Below are 20,967 nucleotides of genomic sequence, written 5' to 3' on the forward strand. Positions count from 1 at the left end.
GAAATTAATTTCAAAATTATCTACCGATCTGAATTTGATATAGACTTAAGACTGGCATCTTATCGGTGATATAAATATTTTTTGATAAAATTTAATTATGAAGAAAACAAATATTCAGTATTCACAAATATCGTGTTTTTTGTGTGTGTGAATAGTTGATTTTCATAGATACATTATTATTTATTGATAAGTTATTATAATCTGAACAATAAGTACCATAATAAGAACAATATTGTAGATATAAGATGAATTTTGTAAATAGGTTTTTAACGTATGTTTTTAATTTTATTTTTTTAAGAGTTCAAATTAGTTAAATAGGTAATTTTATTATATTTTATTGACTAATTTTTAATTAACAACGTACACCTGATAATATACATTTTTATACATAATAATATGTAATCTTTTATTATTCCTTTAGATTAATAAAAAGTTTAACTTGAAGAAAAGAAAATGTCAAAATATTTAATAATAAAATATAATAAAATTAATAGTATACCTACACAAAACTTAGATTTTTTGTCCATTGGGTAATTTTAGTTCAGATGTTTTTAACATGGATTTTTTGCCTTAGAATCAGCGGAAGTGCTAATACCACTCTACAAGTTTGATTCGACATTAGATAATGATAATTTTTCGATTAAAAAACATATATAACACTAAGTACAAGTTTATTAATCTGTTGATGATACAATCTTCAAATGTGGAGAATATTATATATAATATGTATGTAATCAAATACTAATTATATTTTTATACGAATTACGCCTATGTATAGGTCGTAATAGGTACAAAGGTACAATATGACGTCAAAGCGATTGTTGTATATCTATTTATCATATCATATTATGCGAAGCGTGTTAATTCGTAGAACAATGTCAAAATATTCCGGAGAGTATTATGGAATTTTCATTTATAAATAAAAAGGATTAAAAATAACATTAATTTTATTTTTATTCCTTGATCCTTGAGTTTTAGTGATTTTTTTGTACATAAAAATAAAATTGAAGCCAAGTGTTTATAATGTGATTATTACGATATCACTATCAGTGATCTCCAGTAAAAATAAATACTACTTGCAGAAGATTAGACACGTTATACCTGGTGCTTGTATGCTGTTTATTTGTGCCTATGTAAAAAAATGTCAAGTTGAAAGCTGTGATTGAATGTGTCTAATTATCTGTAACTACTAATGTAAATCATAGCTTAAGTGCAGTTAGGTTCAGAAAAAAATCAGTTTTCTTCTTTGGAACAATACAATATTTTTGTGGATGTACGTTTGTTATACTTCCAAATTGCTAATAATCAGGACTCGAGTCTTAAAGAAAAAATGTAGTTGCATGGCATGTGTATATTTACAACAATAAGGTAGCCACACAACGATCCAAAACGACGTTTCGATCCTTGATTATAAAAAATCGGCGGTATCAATAGATGAGATTGTCAAGTAGTACAATTTTGCAAAACAATAACCCATAAAAATGCACTACATTTTTTCGTTTCTGAACTATTTATTATATTAAATTTATGTCTAGCTTACTCTATTATAATTTCAAGATCTATACAAAAAATATATAAATGATTTATATCTCTAGTCTTGCTCATCACCAACAGGTAATATTAAATAATATACCTAATATTAATTATACGTATATTCTATAACATCTAACACATATAAAGCACTAAAATGTATTTGATCAATAAGATATATATATATAATATATATATATACATGTTACCGGAAAAAGATGACTTCCGTCGTTTATTGGCAATATTATCACATATGTTTGGTTGTCCAGCTTGTTTCAGTGTTACACCTATTGGTTATCTAATAGGTAAAGTTGGCTTTTTGCAATTTGAAAAAAATATTACCAGAAAGCTGGAGAATACGAACCGTATACTAGTGAGTAGTGACTTAGAACTTAGTTAAAAAAATTGAATAGTATTAATTGAAATTGCTAAAATAAGTTATGAAAAAATAGTTAAAGATCAATTATTTATTTGGGCAATTATATAATAGGAAAGTTATTATACTTAAAATACACATATTTTATTAAAATATTTAAAAATAATTAATTTGAACGTTTTTATATTATATTTTAATGTATTAATTTACCTGCTTTTTCTAAATAGTTTAACTTTTATTGTTACGTGTCATGTGTTTGATTGTCTGCAATCTTTAGGAAATAACACAATTTCCTTCCTTTTTTCAAAAGGAATTGTCAACATTTTAGGTAACACTTACAAATTAGGTACCAACTAATTCCTATATAATAGGCCATCATAATAGAATATTATTATTTATTAGTTATTAGTAATAACCACGGTAGATTATAATCTACCGTGGTAATAACTTATTACTAATAAATTCGATTATAAAATTGTGACGTATTAAAATAATAACTTTATAAATTGACGATCAAAATCAAATTTAGCTGCTTTAATGTATACTAATCTAATAGACAAAAAGTCAAATCATCAAAACGATCATCTCAAAATATTCCTTATAAATAATGCATATACATAATATATGATATATGATATATTCGTCCAATAGTAGGTATATTTATTATTTATTTATACATACATTATTTAATACATCATAATTATATTACAGTGATAATTACTAATTTCTATAGAAAATACGGTAAAAAAATTGTTTGTATTACATAGCATTTACGTAGAGAAAAAATACATAAATAATAGGTAACATACATATAAGACTTTAAAACACTATTGGTGCATAAGCGGGGTAAAACACGACGAAACGAATTATGAATTACGAAATTTTCGATATATTTTAACGAAAAAAAAATATATATATATTTATTTGATAACCGACAGTAGCTGACCATAAATAAACAACACTAGATTAGAAAAAAAACGCATGACCACCGACGTCGAAATAATTCAATAAAATAAAATAATTATAAAAATAAAAAAAAAATAGCACGCATTACGTGGTATTATTAAATGCTAATAGTACGACGAAAGTATAAGAAAAATAAATATTTATAATAACACATTGCATTATTATGCATATTATAAACAAATATTTATATATTTATATAAAAAAGAAAAACAAGAAAAAAGAAATAAAGATGTAACGATAAAAGTAAAGACTATTGTAGTATTGTGGTGAAAAAAACCGGGTGGCCACAAAGTCAAGTAGACAAGATCCGATGAAGGGTGCCGGGCCGGCGACGGAGTTCGATAACTGTGGCGGACGGGATAGGAAAAGCGATAGAGATCTGCTGCAGGAGAATGGTCCCGGAAACTATAAATAAACCAAGGACAGGTGATGTATAATAGTGTACTTCCGTTGTTGCACTAACCTAAGACAACATGAGTCCAGCTAATTCTATCAATCAGTTAAAAACACCATAGATTTTTCGACTCGTTTTCAATTTTATTATTTTATTTTGTTAGAATTTAAAATATAAAAATACACATTTAATTTATACTTTTTTTTGATTTATAGAGTACTATTATACAATTAATTATAGTTTATAGTATAATATAATTTAGTTTTCATTTAACAGAACATACATACGCGTATTATTGAAACGTAGTTAATAATAAAAGTTTGGTTTTAATAAAATAAATAAATACTGTACTTTGTGATGCGTTTGTTCTCTTAATACAGTGTTATAATATGTATATTTTACTGATTTTTCAAAATATAAACTATAGATCTTAGGCATTATGTGACCGATAAATTATCAATTAACTGATTGCAGTTATACATTAAAATTGAATTAGTTGCACTAAGTGTGTATATATATTTTTTCACTTTTACATTTACTTATAATATGGTTAACGAGTAAGTCTGATGGCTAATTTTATAAGTAACGTTATTATACATATAGATAGACTAATAGCAATGCACCTGAAAAGAATAAAGTATTAAAGTATTTTTAAAATCAAAACTAGACAAATTATTGTTTGGCAAACACAAACAATACAAATAATCGCATATATTTACGATAAATATAAAAAAGATATAATAATATATACTTATTAGATAAGAGTTGGTTATAAAAATTACAATAATAAATATAATAGTATTTATGCATGATACATAATATAATTAAATATAGAATACATATAGAGTTCAGTATTAGATTTGAAATAATAAGTTAGTCAATATAGTCATACCAAACAAACCAATAATTTGTACTTAATATAATAATAATATACTAATATACTAATACATGTACGGAGTGATTCTTTTCAGATAATGATCAGTATCGTTTAATTATTTTATTATTTTAACATGGTTGTAAATTTATTTTATTTATTACTAAAAAGAAACCCCTAAAAACAAACAATATATGTAATATATTTCATGAGACGGCGTTTTATATACGCAATTTTCATACATGAAGGATCGAATATTGTTGACATTTTAATACTCGTAATATAAATGCTTCCTAATGAATATTATATAAAAAAACATTTAGTAATAAATCAATCGACTTTTACTAATCGGCATTTAATTAAAATGAAACAATAATAGAATTGCTTAAGTACAATATTGTTTCATTTACACTCGATTTTTCTTCCGGCATTAAAAATTGATTTAGAATATTAATCTTTTAGAATGACGTTCTTAAGAAAAGATAAATAGACGCAGGAGAAATATATATAATTATGATATTGATTATTGTCTACAACATTTTGATAACTTTAAGCTTAATAAATATACATATATGTATGTATCTACTGATGTATAAATATAAATTAATTTAACTATTATCTTAATAGTTATTGGTAGACAATTAGATTTAATAATTGTAGTCAAGGAGCAAATCTAAAGAAATCTTTATAATTTTAAAAATAATCAGGAAAAACTAAAAACGAAAAATGTGGAAAAAGGAAACTATTTTGTTCTTGAGTTATAATACGCAAAAGAATAACCGTGACGAGTAATAACCGTAGAACGGTTTCATTTTTTATCAAGTAATTTTATTGGAATTTTCAAGACATAATAGAATTACTTAAAAAAAAAATTGAAATTCTTTGAGTTATTTATAGACATTTGAAACATTTGAATTTTATTTGATTAATGTTAATACAATTATTGTTTCTATATCATAAAATTTGTAATTATTTGATCTTACTACAATTTAAAGATATAATATAGGTACAATATAAGATGTTTTTGGAAAATATATAAATTTAACATTTCGAATTTATAGAAAAATAAATAACTCATTGTTACATAAATATAATATTAAGAAATATCTGCAGCAGTAGCAACTGAATAATCATTTCCCCTTAAAGTGAGTTTTTCTTAATTTATCGTTGAATTCTAATTTTAAACATTTGTTATTGCAATAAACTATCTAATTTGCTATTAGCATGTTTTAACAATGATTTCTCAAGTTATTCTTCAACCATTATATATATTAAAAAGAATACATTTTTTCAGATAGCAGTACATCAGACAACTAAAGCCATGCTGAGAAATGAATTTACGTTTCTATCACTTTGAAAAGTATAAACATCCTACGAAAAGTTACTCTAATGAATCCCTGACCAATAGGATTAAATAAATTAATCTAATTTAACATTATTAACTTGCATACAATTCATTTAAGCTGATACTAAATAAACACTATAAAACAAGCTTTTATATGATATTTTTGACAAATTTAAAAAATTCATATATTTAACAGCATAAAAAATATTTTATTCTCAAGAACGTGATTTGAAACCTTGACTGCTATATAATGAAAATTATTCCATTTCATCATTTATATTTTTCATATGTTTTATTTAACCAGATATTTTTACTCCATAAGAACTATAACATATGATTTTATATGTTAATTTTGACGAATTATACAATTCATATTTTTATCATATTGAATAGAAGAAAATTTAAGTTATTGTTCGAGTGTACTATTTAGTTACATTTATTTAACATTCAAATTCAACAAAATATTCTGGTAGATTTGTACCACGGTCTTAGAAGATCTTATCTTCTAAGACCGTGATTTGTACTATTATGGCTTATCATAATTATTATTTCTTATCATATGTTATATGATTATTTACATTCGTATTTGCATTTCAGTTTCAACTGAAAATTGTTTTCAAATATTTTGTATTAAGAAAGAAGTTGTTCAGATAGTTTTTGTTTGATTGTTTCCGTAACTGACTTATTCAGTATTTTCCAAGTACTAGTTATCATATAAAGATTTTCGTTCTAATTATGGTGTGTAATAGTGACATTATTTACTCCAATTATTACATATATTTAACTGACTACAATATTTTCAGATTGCAGTACAGCAGACAATGAAAGCCATGGTGAGACATGAATTCAATATTCATGTTTCTATCAGTTTGGAAAATATAAACATCCTACGATGAAAATAGACTAGAAGATACTGATAATAATAATTGTTTTATTCAACGTACGTGTAGAACTTATAATAGAATATAATTGATAGAAAATTAATAGTAATGTTAAATGTAACAATAAGTTTATGACATGAAAACCTGACATTAGGATTAAGTAAATTATTTTAATTTACCATTATTAACCAGCATACATTTCTTTAAAGCTGATAATAGTATAACACTATAAAACATGCTTTTATATGATACTTTTGACGAATTTTAAAAATTCATATTTCCAACTGCTTATAAAATACACAGTTCTCAAGTTTATCTCTTGTAACCTGGACCACTAAATTAAGAAAATGATTCTAATTTATTATTATTAACTTGCATACATCTCATTTAAGCAGGTGCTTCATAAAAACTATAAAATATGATTTTATATGATAATTTTAACGTATATTAATTATTTATGTATTGAACTGCTTATAAAACAAACAATTCTCAAGTTAATCACTTGAAACCTGGACCAATATATAAAGAAAATGATTCTAATTTATTATTATTAACTTGCATACATCTCATTTAAGCAGATACTTCTTAAAAACTATAAAACATTATTTTATATGATAATTTTGACGAATTATATATATTTATTTTTTGAACTGCTTATAAAACAAACAATTCTCAAGTTAATCTCTTGAATCCTGGACCACTATATTAAGAAAATGATTCTAATTTATTATTATTATCTTGCATACATCTCATTTAAGCAGGTACTTCATAAAAACTATAAAACATGATTTTATATGATAATTTTGACGAATAATATATATTTATTTTTTGAACTGCTTATAAAACACACAATTCTCAAGTTAATCACTTGAAACCTGGACCACTATATAAAGAAAATGAGTCTAATTTATTATTATTAACTTGCATACATTTCATTTAAGCAGATTTTTCATAAACACTATAAAACATGATTTTATATGATAATTTTGACGAATAATATATATTTATTTTTTGAACTGCTTATAAAATACACAGTTCTCAAGTTTATCTCTTGTAACCTGGACCACTAAATTAAGAAAATGATTCTAATTTATTATTATTAACTTGCATACATCTCATTTAAGCAGGTACTTCATAAAAACTATAAAACATGATTTTATATGATAATTTTGACGAATAATATATATTTATTTTTTGAACTGCTTATAAAACACACAATTCTCAAGTTAATCACTTGAAACCTGGACCACTATATAAAGAAAATGAGTCTAATTTATTATTATTAACTTGCATACATTTCATTTAAGCAGATTTTTCATAAACACTATAAAACATGATTTTATATGATAATTTTGACGAATAATATATATTTATTTTTTGAACTGCTTATAAAATACACAGTTCTCAAGTTTATCTCTTGTAACCTGGACCACTAAATTAAGAAAATGATTCTAATTTATTATTATTAACTTGCATACATCTCATTTAAGCAGGTGCTTCATAAAAACTATAAAATATGATTTTATATGATAATTTTAACGTATATTAATTATTTATGTATTGAACTGCTTATAAAACAAACAATTCTCAAGTTAATCACTTGAAACCTGGACCAATATATTAAGAAAATGATTCTAATTTATTATTATTAACTTGCATACATCTCATTTAAGCAGATACTTCTTAAAAACTATAAAACATTATTTTATATGATAATTTTGACGAATTATATATATTTATTTTTTGAACTGCTTATAAAACAAACAATTCTCAAGTTAATCTCTTGAAACCTTGACCACTATATTAAGAAAATGATTCTAATTTATTATTATTAACTTGCATACATCTCATTTTAGCAGATTTTTCATAAAAACTATAAAACATGATTTTATATGATCATTTTGACGAATTATATATATTTATTTTTTGAACTGCTTATAAAACAAACAATTCTCAAGTTAATCTCTTGAAACCTTGACCACTATATTAAGAAAATGATTCTAATTTATTATTATTAACTTGCATACATCTCATTTTAGCAGATTTTTCATAAAAACTATAAAACATGATTTTATATGATCATTTTGACGAATATCAAAAATTCATGTTTTAAACTGCTTATAAAGCACTGAGTTATCGAGTCATTCTCCAATTGTTTTATATATTTAACTGATAAAATTTTTTTAGATGGCAATACAGGAGATGACTCAAGGAATGCTGATACATTTATTTGTATGCATACAACTTTGGGAAAGTATGAACATCCAATGTTTAAAATGAACTAAAAGATACTGATTATAAAGAATTTATGCAATGTACGTGTAATGGTTATTAGGTATAGTTGATAGAAAATGAATAGTAATGTATCTAAAAATTACTCAAATGCTCCCCTGACCATAATATTAATTAAATTATTTAATTTATTATTATTAACTTGCATACATTTCATTTAAGCAGATTTTTCATAAACACTATAAAAAATGATTTTATATGATAATTTTGACGAATAATATATATTTATTTTTTGAACTGCTTATAAAACACACAATTCTCTAGTTAATCACTTGAAACCTGGACCACTATATTAAGAAAATGATTCTAATTTATTATTATTAACTTGCATACATCTCATTTAAGCAGATTTTTCATAAACTCTATAAAACATGATTTTATATGATATTTTTGACAAATAATATATATTTATTTTTTGAACTGCTTATAAAACAAACAATTCTCAAGTTAATCTCTTGAAACCTGGACCACTATATAAAGAAAATGATTCTAATTTATTATTATTAACTTGCATACATCTCATTTAAGCAGGTACTTCATAAAAACTATAAAACATGATTTTATATGATAATTTTGACGAATAATATAAATTTATTTTTTGAACTGCTTATAAAACACACAGTTCTCAAGTTAATCTCTTGAAACCTGGACCACTATATTAAGAAAATGATTCTAATTTATTATTATTAACTTGCATACATTTCATTTAAGCAGATTTTTCATAAAAACTATAAAACATGATTTTATATGATAATTTTGACGAATAATATAAATTTATTTTTTGAACTGCTTATAAAACACACAGTTCTCAAGTTAATCTCTTGAAACCTGGACCACTATATTAAGAAAATGATTCTTATTTATTATTATTAACTTGCATACATCTCATTTAAGCAGGTACTTCATAAAACCTATAAAATATGATTTTATATGATAATTTTAACGTATATTAATTATTTATGTATTGAACTGCTTATAAAACAAACAATTCTCAAGTTAATCTCTTGAAACCTGGACCACTATATAAAGAAAATGATTCTGGTTTATTATTATTAACTTGCATACATTTCATTTAAGCAGATTTTTCATAAACACTATAAAACATGATTTTATATGATAATTTTGATGAATATTAAAAATTCATGTATTAAACTGCTTATAAAGCAATGAGTTATCGAGTCATTCTTCAACTATTATATTTATTTAACTGAATATATTTTTTTAGATGGAAATACAGCAAATCACTCAAGGGATGCTGAAACATTAATTGGTATTCAAACAACTCTGGAAAAGTATGAACATCCAATTTTGAAAATGAACTAACGAATACTGATTATAATGAATTTATGCAATTTACAAGTAATGGTTATTAGGTATAGTTGATAGAAAATGAATAGTAATGTATCTAAAAATTACTCAAATGCTCCCCTGACCATAATATTAATTAAATTATTTAATTTATTATTATTAACTTGCATACATTTCATTTAAGCAGATTTTTCATAAACACTATAAAAAATGATTTTATATGATAATTTTGACGAATAATATATATTTATTTTTTGAACTGCTTATAAAACACACAATTCTCTAGTTAATCACTTGAAACCTGGACCACTATATTAAGAAAATGATTCTAATTTATTATTATTAACTTGCATACATCTCATTTAAGCAGATTTTTCATAAACTCTATAAAACATGATTTTATATGATATTTTTGACAAATAATATATATTTATTTTTTGAACTGCTTATAAAACAAACAATTCTCAAGTTAATCTCTTGAAACCTGGACCACTATATAAAGAAAATGATTCTAATTTATTATTATTAACTTGCATACATCTCATTTAAGCAGGTACTTCATAAAAACTATAAAACATGATTTTATATGATAATTTTGACGAATAATATAAATTTATTTTTTGAACTGCTTATAAAACACACAGTTCTCAAGTTAATCTCTTGAAACCTGGACCACTATATTAAGAAAATGATTCTAATTTATTATTATTAACTTGCATACATTTCATTTAAGCAGATTTTTCATAAAAACTATAAAACATGATTTTATATGATAATTTTGACGAATAATATAAATTTATTTTTTGAACTGCTTATAAAACACACAGTTCTCAAGTTAATCTCTTGAAACCTGGACCACTATATTAAGAAAATGATTCTTATTTATTATTATTAACTTGCATACATCTCATTTAAGCAGGTACTTCATAAAACCTATAAAATATGATTTTATATGATAATTTTAACGTATATTAATTATTTATGTATTGAACTGCTTATAAAACAAACAATTCTCAAGTTAATCTCTTGAAACCTGGACCACTATATAAAGAAAATGATTCTGGTTTATTATTATTAACTTGCATACATTTCATTTAAGCAGATTTTTCATAAACACTATAAAACATGATTTTATATGATAATTTTGATGAATATTAAAAATTCATGTATTAAACTGCTTATAAAGCAATGAGTTATCGAGTCATTCTTCAACTATTATATTTATTTAACTGAATATATTTTTTTAGATGGAAATACAGCAAATCACTCAAGGGATGCTGAAACATTAATTGGTATTCAAACAACTCTGGAAAAGTATGAACATCCAATTTTGAAAATGAACTAACGAATACTGATTATAATGAATTTATGCAATTTACAAGTAATGGTTATTGAATATAAGTTATAGAATGTTAATGTAGTGATACAATAGATATTTGTTAATAAAGTGAATAAATGATTATTAAACACCTGAGAACTTTTAATTTTCATTCTTAAAATTTGTCTTAGCTATAAAAATCATTTTAGTTTTATTATATGTATATGATAATTTTGTTGAATATAATAAATTCATACATTTAACTGCTTATAAAATATTTTATTCTCAAGTACGTGTTTTGAAACCTTGACTGTTATATTATGAAAATTATTCCATTTTATCATTTATAACTTTCATATGTTTTGTTTAACCAGATATTTTTATTTCATAAGAACTTTAACAAATTATTTTATATGTTAATTTTCACGAATTATACAATTCATATTTTTTTCATATTGAAAAGAAGAAAATTTAAGTTATTGTTCGAGTGTATTATTTAGTTACATTTATTTTACATTCAAATTCAACAAAATAATTTGGTAGATTTGTATTATCTTTTATGGCTTATCATAATTATTATTTCTTATCATCTGTTATATGATTATATTTCATATCACTTTGCTGTTTTACAATCGTATTTGCATTTAAGTTTTAACTGAAAATTGTTTTTAAATATTTTGTATTAAGAATAAAGTTGTTCAGATAGTTATTGTTTGATTGTTTCCGTTACTGACTTATTCAGTATTTTCCAAATACTAGTTATCATATTAAGATTTTCGTTCTAATTATGGTGTGTAGTAGTGACATTAGTTACTCCAACTATACGCATATTTAACTGACTACAATATTTTCAGATTGCAATACAGCAGACAATGAAAGCCATGGTGAGACATGAATTCGCGATTCTATCAGTTTGGAAAATATAAACATCCTATGATGAAAATGGACTAGAAGATACTGATAATAATAATTGTTTTATTCAAGGTACGTGTAGAGCTTATAATAGAATATAATTGATAGAAAATTAAAAGTAATGTAACAAAATGTTAATGTCATGAAATCCTGATAATAGCACTAAGTAAATGATACTTGTTTATATAATTAACTTTCATACAATTCATTTAACTTGATACTTCATAAACACTAAAAAACATGATTTTATATGATCATCTTGTCGAATATCAAAAATTCATGTTTTAAACTGCTTATAAAGCACTGAGTTATCGAGTCATTCTCCAATTATTATATATATTTAACTGATTAAATTTTTTTAGATGGCAATACAGGAGATGACTAAAGGAATGCTGAGACATTTATTTGTATGCATACAACTTTGGGAAAGTATGAACATCCAATGTTGAAAATGAACTAAGAGATACTGATTATAAAGAATTTATGCAATGTACGTGTAATGGTTATTAGGTATAGTTGATAGAAAATGAATAGCAATGTATCTAAAAATTACTCAAATGCTTCCCTGACCATAATATTAATTAAATTAATTTATTTATTATTATTATTATATATATTATTATATAAGCAATATATATATAATATATAATATATAATATATAATATATATATTATTATATAAGCAGGTACTTCATAAAAACTATAAAACATGATTTTATATGATAATTTTGACGAATAATATAAATTTATTTTTTGAACTGCTTATAAAACACACAGTTCTCAAGTTAATCTCTTGAAACCTGGACCACTATATTAAGAAAATGATTCTTATTTATTATTATTACCTTGCATACATCTCATTTAAGCAGGTGCTTCATAAAAACTATAAAATATGATTTTATATGATAATTTTAACGTATCTTAATTATTTATGTATTGAACTGCTTATAAAACAAACAATTCTCAAGTTAATCTCTTGAAACCTGGACCACTATATAAAGAAAATGATTCTAATTTATTATTATTAACTTGCATACATCTCATTTAAGCAGATTTTTCATAAACACTGACGCGGCCCCGCGCAAACACCGTTTGAATTCGAAAGGCATTTGCGTGAATAGCCTCGCCGGAAGCCCTCTCTCAACCACAAGTTGACGACGGACGACGCCGACGCGCGACGATCCGCGTCGGAACGTCGGACCCGCCGCGACTGTGAACCGGCCCTAGACAAAAACCAGTCATTTCCACCGCACCGTACGCGACAGACCTTTTTTGCGCCGTACCGTGCCCACCTGCATTACATACCCTCATATCTCCCTATTTTGTTTTTTTTTCACTTTGGTGTGTTTTTTTTTGTTTTCTGCCACAATAATAAAAACCACTTTTTTTTTCAACCCCAAACTGACTTGTGTTATTTATTCATCTTTCCCCCGTGCTCCTCCCGTGTGCCGTTCAACCACCATCCGACGCTACCTCACCATCACACCGTGACAACCGTAGGTACGCGTCAAATTGGCTCCCCGAACTGGAATCACCGGTAAGTGAAATATATTATTCTTACCACTAACTACCACCACCAACACCCCATTTTGCGACTCGCAAAACGTATCCCGACACCACACGACAAAAACGTGGTTTGCGAGCTATAACGGAAAAACCGGCGTTACGTAACATAACCATAAAGAACGTAACGATAGCCGCGCCGCCTGATTTACGGACGCACCGACTTCACCGCGCGCGACACCGCAAACACACGGGGAATAGGATTGGTAGGACCGCTAGAGCGCGATAAGGTATACACACCCCGCCAGCACCACCACCCGCCCAGCGACACCACAAAACCGGACCGCCGCCGCCGTCCCGAACCAAAATAGTCGACAGGAATACGCACACACGCGCAGCCGCGACACCACAATCCGGAAACCGGTTATTGTGATCACCCCGCACACACAACACCAACGGTCAACGACCCACTGACCTACATACGTACGCAAATAGATTTGCCGATACGCGGTCAACACGGATCGGAAGAACGCGATACCCGCTTCCAACGATATCACCGACACTTGTATATTTTCCTTGAACATAACACCGGAAAAACTACCGGACGTCATGGCAGGAAAATATATGAATGAGTTGACCGCTGCGGAGCTACGGTACGAATGTGGCCAACGCGGGCTAACGGAAGGAGGCGCGAAAGACGCACTCGAAATCCGTTTAGCTCAATACTTTGCGGATATGGGTATACAGGCAAATTCCGTCCGGTTTCAGCCCACGAATACCACTGGGCCAACCGGACTCGACTCGGACGTAAGCCAGGCATACGACGCCGGGCAACCCGAGCCGAGCACGGGCGGCCGTATACCCACCCAAGAGCCGTTGGATACGTCACGCCCCACACACGCACTACCCCCATCACCATATACCACACAAAATGCCACGGACCTCGTACAGGCAGTCCAGGGTATAACACAAGAGGTGCGGCAGTCGGCGGAAAGCGCGCCGCACAGGCACAGCTTGGAAGCCCGACTAGCCATGCTCGAAGACTGCATGGCCCGCTTCAGCGAAGACCAACGCCGGATAGCGGAGACAATGCGTCGCCTAGAGATGGGTATGTCGCGCCCGACACCGGATCCACAACCGGAGGTCTCCGCACCGACCCGCCCTCAACGCGCAATGTCATCGGGGCAACACCGGAACATACCGGAGTCGCCGCCGACCGATAACGCGCACCACCACACACACATACACGCAGCGAACAGCACGGAATACGGAGCGAGGGGTCCCGCGGCACGCGATTCACCGGCCGTGGGCGACCACCGCGCAGACCGCTCCGTGCACTTCGATAACGCGTCGTATACACCCCACACCACCGCCCACCCGCATACCTATATGACACAATCATCACTGATACCGTATGACGATGTACGCACAGTGAGATACTCACTGCCGGAGTTCCACGGAACGACACCCGAGGACCCGGTACGGTTTATACATAAGGTCGAAGCGACCTTATATAGAACGCATATAGATAGGACGGGCTGGACAAACATTATCGAACCTCAGCTAAAGGGTGCAGCCAGTACCTGGTGGAACACCGTCAGGATACTGGACTACACCTGGGACGAATTCCGTGCGGACTTTTTACAAAAGTTCAACAACATGGACATTCAGTCCCGGCTGCAGACGGAGATAGTGTCCGTCCGGCAATCACCAACACAGTCGCTTACGGAGTTTTTCACAACAAAAAACCAACTCGCGCGCCGCATCAACAACGGGCAAGTCCCGGTGCTAGCTGAACCACAGCTAGTACATACGATAGTCGGATTAACGCACAGTGAGTACCGTACGCATATACGACTGCAACGCCCCAACACATTTGCGGACCTCCGACAAATCGCGGCGATTATGGACACACCAGATCACCCGCCCACACAAGCGTTAACGAAACCGGAACGCGACAGAGGCGGACAGTCACGCGCTCCGCGACCACCACACACACCGCGAACACGGGACGGTACGGCCGGAAGGCCGCTACCGCGCGACCCGTGCCGGTACTGTGGAGGGCCGCACTGGAACAGTGACTGCCCCGCGAACGCGCCGGCTTCGGGAAACGCCAGGTGAGTCGGCGGACAGTTGTCCGCACCGCCGCCTCTCCTACACACACACACTCACACACGCCATCAACACCAGCCTTCGGCATTATCGACGGGGATATAACCATCGAACGCGCATCGACACGCTCGGCGTTTTCACATATATCACCCGTCCACACACCTGAAATTTCTCCAAGTAGTAGGTCATCATCACCACTCACCACGACCCCCACTACGAAATTTACACGTGCACCATCGGAATGTATACGTAGCACAGAGGTAACCGAAACGGATGCCATGGTAATGGCGGTGCAAACCGCCACCATGGACTCCGAAATCGCGGTTAAGAACCAGTTATCCCGCTACTACACACACCCGATGTCGAATAGTGTTAAACGAACATGCCCCGACAAAATTCCGACCCCAGCGGTCGAGCTCGAATTTAGGTCAGGCTTCGTAACAGCACTACTCGACTCACAAGCACAAAAATCATATGTAAGCCCGAACATTGCACACACACATGGCACACCACAACACGGACAACCCACCCACGTACGAATGGCGGACGGACACACCACAGTAACAAGTGGTACCGCCACATTCGAAGCCAGAATAGGAGACCTTACGGTCACTTTCACCGCAGCCATTCTGGAAAATTTATACTGCGACATGCTCCTAGGACACGACTTCCTGGTAACCAACGAAGTCACCTGGGACTACACCACGAGCACTATACACTTAGGTTCACATAGGAGAACAACGGCGTGCTGGAAGGGCCGGACCACCACACACCGCCTTACACCAGACACCGATAATCTGTTAATACACGGTGACCCACACACACGCGCGAAAATCACCGACGTAATTCGCAACTACCCGGACGTTTTCAGCGGTAGAGTAGGTCGCACCAGATTAATCGAACACGACATTCTCCTTAAAAACCAAACACCAATAGCGCTCAAACCATACCCCTATCCACACACAAAACAGGCCACAATAGACAACATGATACGGGATATGGAACAACAGGGACTCGTAGAACAAAGCACCTCCCCGTGGGCCGCACCCGTCGTCTTAGCTAAAAAGAAAGACGGCTCGCCCCGACTGTGCATAGACTATAGACGGCTCAATGATGTCACTGAGTCCGACGCTTACCCGATGCCGGACCTCAATACTTTGATTCGTCAAATGCGAGGTGCCAAAATTTTCAGCATTTTGGACCTTAAGTCTGGATACTGGCAAGTACCACTTAACCAGAATGCTCGAAAATACACGGCATTCCGGACGAGTCGGGGTCTATATCAGTTTCGAGTACTTCCCTTCGGCCTCAAAAACAGCCCCATGACCTTTGTACGACTAATGAACGAAGTTTTGAGGGGGTATCTGGACGACTTCGTACGTGTCTACCTTGACGACATAGTGGTGTTTTCGAACACCACAGACGAACACCAGTGCCACCTAGACAAAGTTTTGGAACGTCTACAGAGACACGGGCTGACATGCAACACCGAGAAATGCAGTTTCGGAGCAACCGAAATCTCATTTCTCGGACACCTAGTCACCTCCGACGGCATAGACAAACAACCGGAGAAACTAGATTGCATTATGAACTTCCCCACACCCACTAAAATAAGGGACCTACGGAAATTCCTGGGCGTCTGCAACTGGTACAGCCAGTTTGTTGACAACTACGCGGACACCATAGCACCCCTAACGGATAGGCTCAAACAAGGGACTAAGTGGTCGTGGACCGAAACGGAACAGGCGGCATTTATGAAAATAAAACGCGCACTGTACGATTCGCCAAAACTGTCGACACCAGATTACGGAAAACCGTTCTGCCTACAAACCGATGCTAGCGAAATAGGAGCAGGTGCCGTTCTTTTCCAACGGGGTGACAGACCTGAGGAAAGACGGATAATCGCCTACGCGAGCAAAAAGTTTAGTGACACGCAGACTAGGTACGCCGCGGTCGAACGCGAGTGCCTCGCGATAATCTGGGCGACCGACAAGTTTAGACCTTACTTAGAAGCCCGTCACTTTGACCTATTCACAGACAACTCCGCCCTCACTTGGCTCCACCGAGCCAAAAACACCAACTCCAAGTTGACCAGGTGGGCACTACAGCTGGCCAACCTGGATTTCAAAACCACTCACGTGCCCGGCGTACAAAACGAAGCGCCGGACATGCTGTCACGCAACCCAGCCCCAGGACCCCCCGTAGACGAGGATCACCTCGAGGAACGGCTAGTAGGAGTACCCATCACCCAAATCACCACCACTACTAGCACGCCGGCCGACAACCTGTTCGCCACTACGGACCCGGGCAACACCACCAGCGAGCCCACCATAACACACGCTACGCTCGTGACGTGGCAGTCCAATGACCCCGACACACGTGACATAATTGACAACGGTACACCGGACACGCCGGCGCGCAATACCAGGCAAGCCGCGGAAAAAAAGAACAAATACGTTCTTACCGACGGCCTCCTGCGAATAAATTTGCGCGACCACACACCCGTCATTATACCACGACAAAAAATACAGAACGTGATTTGGACATACCACGATCACGTCCTAGCAAACCACCCAGGCTGGAAAGAAACATACAGGGCGATAAAACAGCGCTTTTACTGGAAAGGTCAAAAGAACGACATCCGACTGTATGTCAAGTCTTGTCACATATGCGCGTGCACCAAACCCCTAAACGCGCGCGCAGATGACCCAATGACCGCCAGAACACCCCGCCACCCCTGGGAGGTAATCAGCATAGACCTCATGGGCCCCTACCCGCGCACGAGTAGGGGAAAACAATATTTACTGGTTGCCACGGATATGTTTAGTAGGTGGACCGAGGCATACCCCCTAGGTACAGCCACTACAAAAACAATAACCGAAACGCTCGAAAGAGAATTTTTTTCACGTTACGGTTACCCCCGTGTGTGCCTAAGCGACAACGGCCCCCAGTTCGTAGCAAACGATATGCGCAACGCGATCGAACGGTGGGGAGCCGAGGGCTGGACAACTCCGGTATATCACCCGAGGGCCAACCCCGTCGAACGGCGCAACCAGGACATAAAAAAAGGTCTACGCGCTTTACTCACCAACGGTAACCATAACACATGGGACACCAAAATTCCCCCTATATTATTTTCGATCAGGAATAGACGCAACGTCCAAACAGGATACCCCCCCTCGGTACTCGTCCTCGGCAGAGAGGGCAAACGACCGGGTGATTGGGCCCTGAGTAGGACAACTGCCGACCCGATCGAACACATAAATAGGGAGAGGGAAAAGCGTGAGAAAGACGTACTGGACATACCACCGGTAACCGGTGGCCAGACGCAACCCACATATAAAACAGGTGACGTCGTTTACTACAAAGCGCATCACCTGTCAAAAGCGCACGACAAATTTCACGCCGGTTTCGCACCAAAATGGTGGGGACCGGTAAGACTACACAAACGCGTAGGAAAAGGTGTATTCCTCACGGACCAACAACCACCGCGCAAAATTCACGTGTCATGTCTGAAACGCGCGCCAACCACAACCCACCCACACCCCAACACCACCACAAAACAATAACGGCAGGTAACGCTAATTATTGGTTATTTTATTTTGTTTTCATCACCCACAAACAGTCGACAACAGCACAAGGATGAATACAAAGCCACAATCAACAGCAACCACCCCCCTACAGCAAGCCGCAGAACTGCTGGAACGCACCCAGCAGTTACTGAAGGTAGCTACCGCGGAGGCAGCCGCCCATGCGACTACGGCAGCACGGGTGCGCCGGATGTCCACGGCAGAGCTACGCCGGGACCCGGTACTGTGGGCAGCCTACACCCGCGGGTGGGACGACCGCACGTCGGTCTTCCGCAAGGCGACCGACGTGGGTCCGACACCCGCGGTGACCGACAGGTCCCGGAGCCCTAGACGGCACGTACAGCCGGCTGGCGCACCGCGACCGCCCCCGATGCCGCAGTCCGCACGGCTGATCCGCCCACCCCCGCAACCACTCATGGCAGCACCGGTCCCACGACCGAGGACGTCGACGAAACCGCCCGCGCCGACCACAGATGAGGCTAAAACGACGCCGAAAACGGCAACGCCGATGTCGTCGCGGCAGCGCCGGAGCATCGAAAGGAAGCGGAAATTTGTGGACAAGAAGAAGCCTGCCGACCCCACCTCCTCTCAGCAATTCCGCCTGGAAAAACCGGCGTCCACAACCCCAGAACCGGCAACAGGTCCAAGGTCACTGGAGGCGACCGACAAACCTGTCCCCGAGACCGAGGCACCGGAGGTAGTAATACCTACCGGACAAGCCGAGGCCACGGAGCAGCCAGCCACCGACTCCCCAAAACCGGCCGATATGGAAATATCGCCGGATGAGGAGGCGGAGCTGCTGTGCGACATGGATGTCGGTCCACCAGACGACGTGGACATGGAAACCGTGTTCCAGAACTAACCCCGCCCCCACGACGCCACCACAACAGGACTAGACAGGCCGGAGTGAGACCGCTGCACCCAGCCGGAATACCCCTCCTCCGGAACCTATCTACCCCAACCACCCAACCACCCACACAGCCACCCACACGACCACCCACACAGCCACCAGAGGCGGCCGGACAACCGCCGTCACTGGTGGTTTGGGGGGGGGGGAGTATGACGCGGCCCCGCGCAAACACCGTTTGAATTCGAACGGCATTTGCGTGAATAGCCTCGCCGGAAGCCCTCTCTCAACCACAAGTTGACGACGGACGACGCCGACGCGCGACGATCCGCGTCGGAACGTCGGACCCGCCGCGACTGTGAACCGGCCCTAGACAAAAACCAGTCATTTCCACCGCACCGTACGCGACAGACCTTTTTTGCGCCGTACCGTGCCCACCTGCATTACATACCCTCATATCTCCCTATTTTGTTTTTTTTTCACTTTGGTGTGTTTTTTTTTGTTTTCTGCCACAATAATAAAAACCACTTTTTTTTTCAACCCCAAACTGACTTGTGTTATTTATTCATCTTTCCCCCGTGCTCCTCCCGTGTGCCGTTCAACCACCATCCGACGCTACCTCACCATCACACCGTGACAACCGTAGGTACGCGTCAACACTATAAAACATGATTTTATATGATAATTTTGACGAATAATATATATTTATTTTTTGAACT

General features: G+C 34.8%; 1 protein-coding gene and 1 long non-coding RNA gene across 5 annotated transcripts in view; both read left to right on the top strand.

Annotated features, from left to right (window-relative positions):
• Positions 1-6,078: 6,078 nt before the first annotated feature.
• LOC132924430 (uncharacterized) overlaps positions 6,079-20,967 on the top strand; it is a 213,436-nt gene continuing 198,547 nt past the window's right edge. Inside the window, exons 1-7 of one of the 4 annotated variants that reach the window (XR_009661325.1) lie at positions 6,079-6,223; positions 6,289-6,425; positions 8,554-8,681; positions 9,884-10,031; positions 11,214-11,347; positions 12,139-12,268; positions 12,559-12,706. This is a non-coding gene — a long non-coding RNA (uncharacterized LOC132924430). The remainder of the gene's footprint in view (positions 6,224-6,288; positions 6,426-8,553; positions 8,682-9,883; positions 10,032-11,213; positions 11,348-12,138; positions 12,269-12,558; positions 12,707-20,967) is intronic. The other 3 variants (XR_009661324.1, XR_009661326.1, XR_009661327.1) reach the window with 3 other exon arrangements.
• On the top strand, positions 13,008-20,898 carry LOC132927003 (proteoglycan 4-like). The gene is made up of 2 exons (XM_060991445.1): positions 13,008-13,733; positions 19,437-20,898. The coding sequence occupies exon 2, from the start codon at positions 19,454-19,456 to the stop codon at positions 20,261-20,263; it is 810 nt and encodes a 269-aa protein (XP_060847428.1). The 5' UTR covers positions 13,008-13,733; positions 19,437-19,453; the 3' UTR covers positions 20,264-20,898.

The sequence above is a fragment of the Rhopalosiphum padi genome, chromosome 3, assembly GCF_020882245.1.
Source record: "Rhopalosiphum padi isolate XX-2018 chromosome 3, ASM2088224v1, whole genome shotgun sequence".
In the NCBI taxonomy this organism is placed as follows: Eukaryota; Metazoa; Arthropoda; class Insecta; order Hemiptera; family Aphididae; genus Rhopalosiphum; species Rhopalosiphum padi.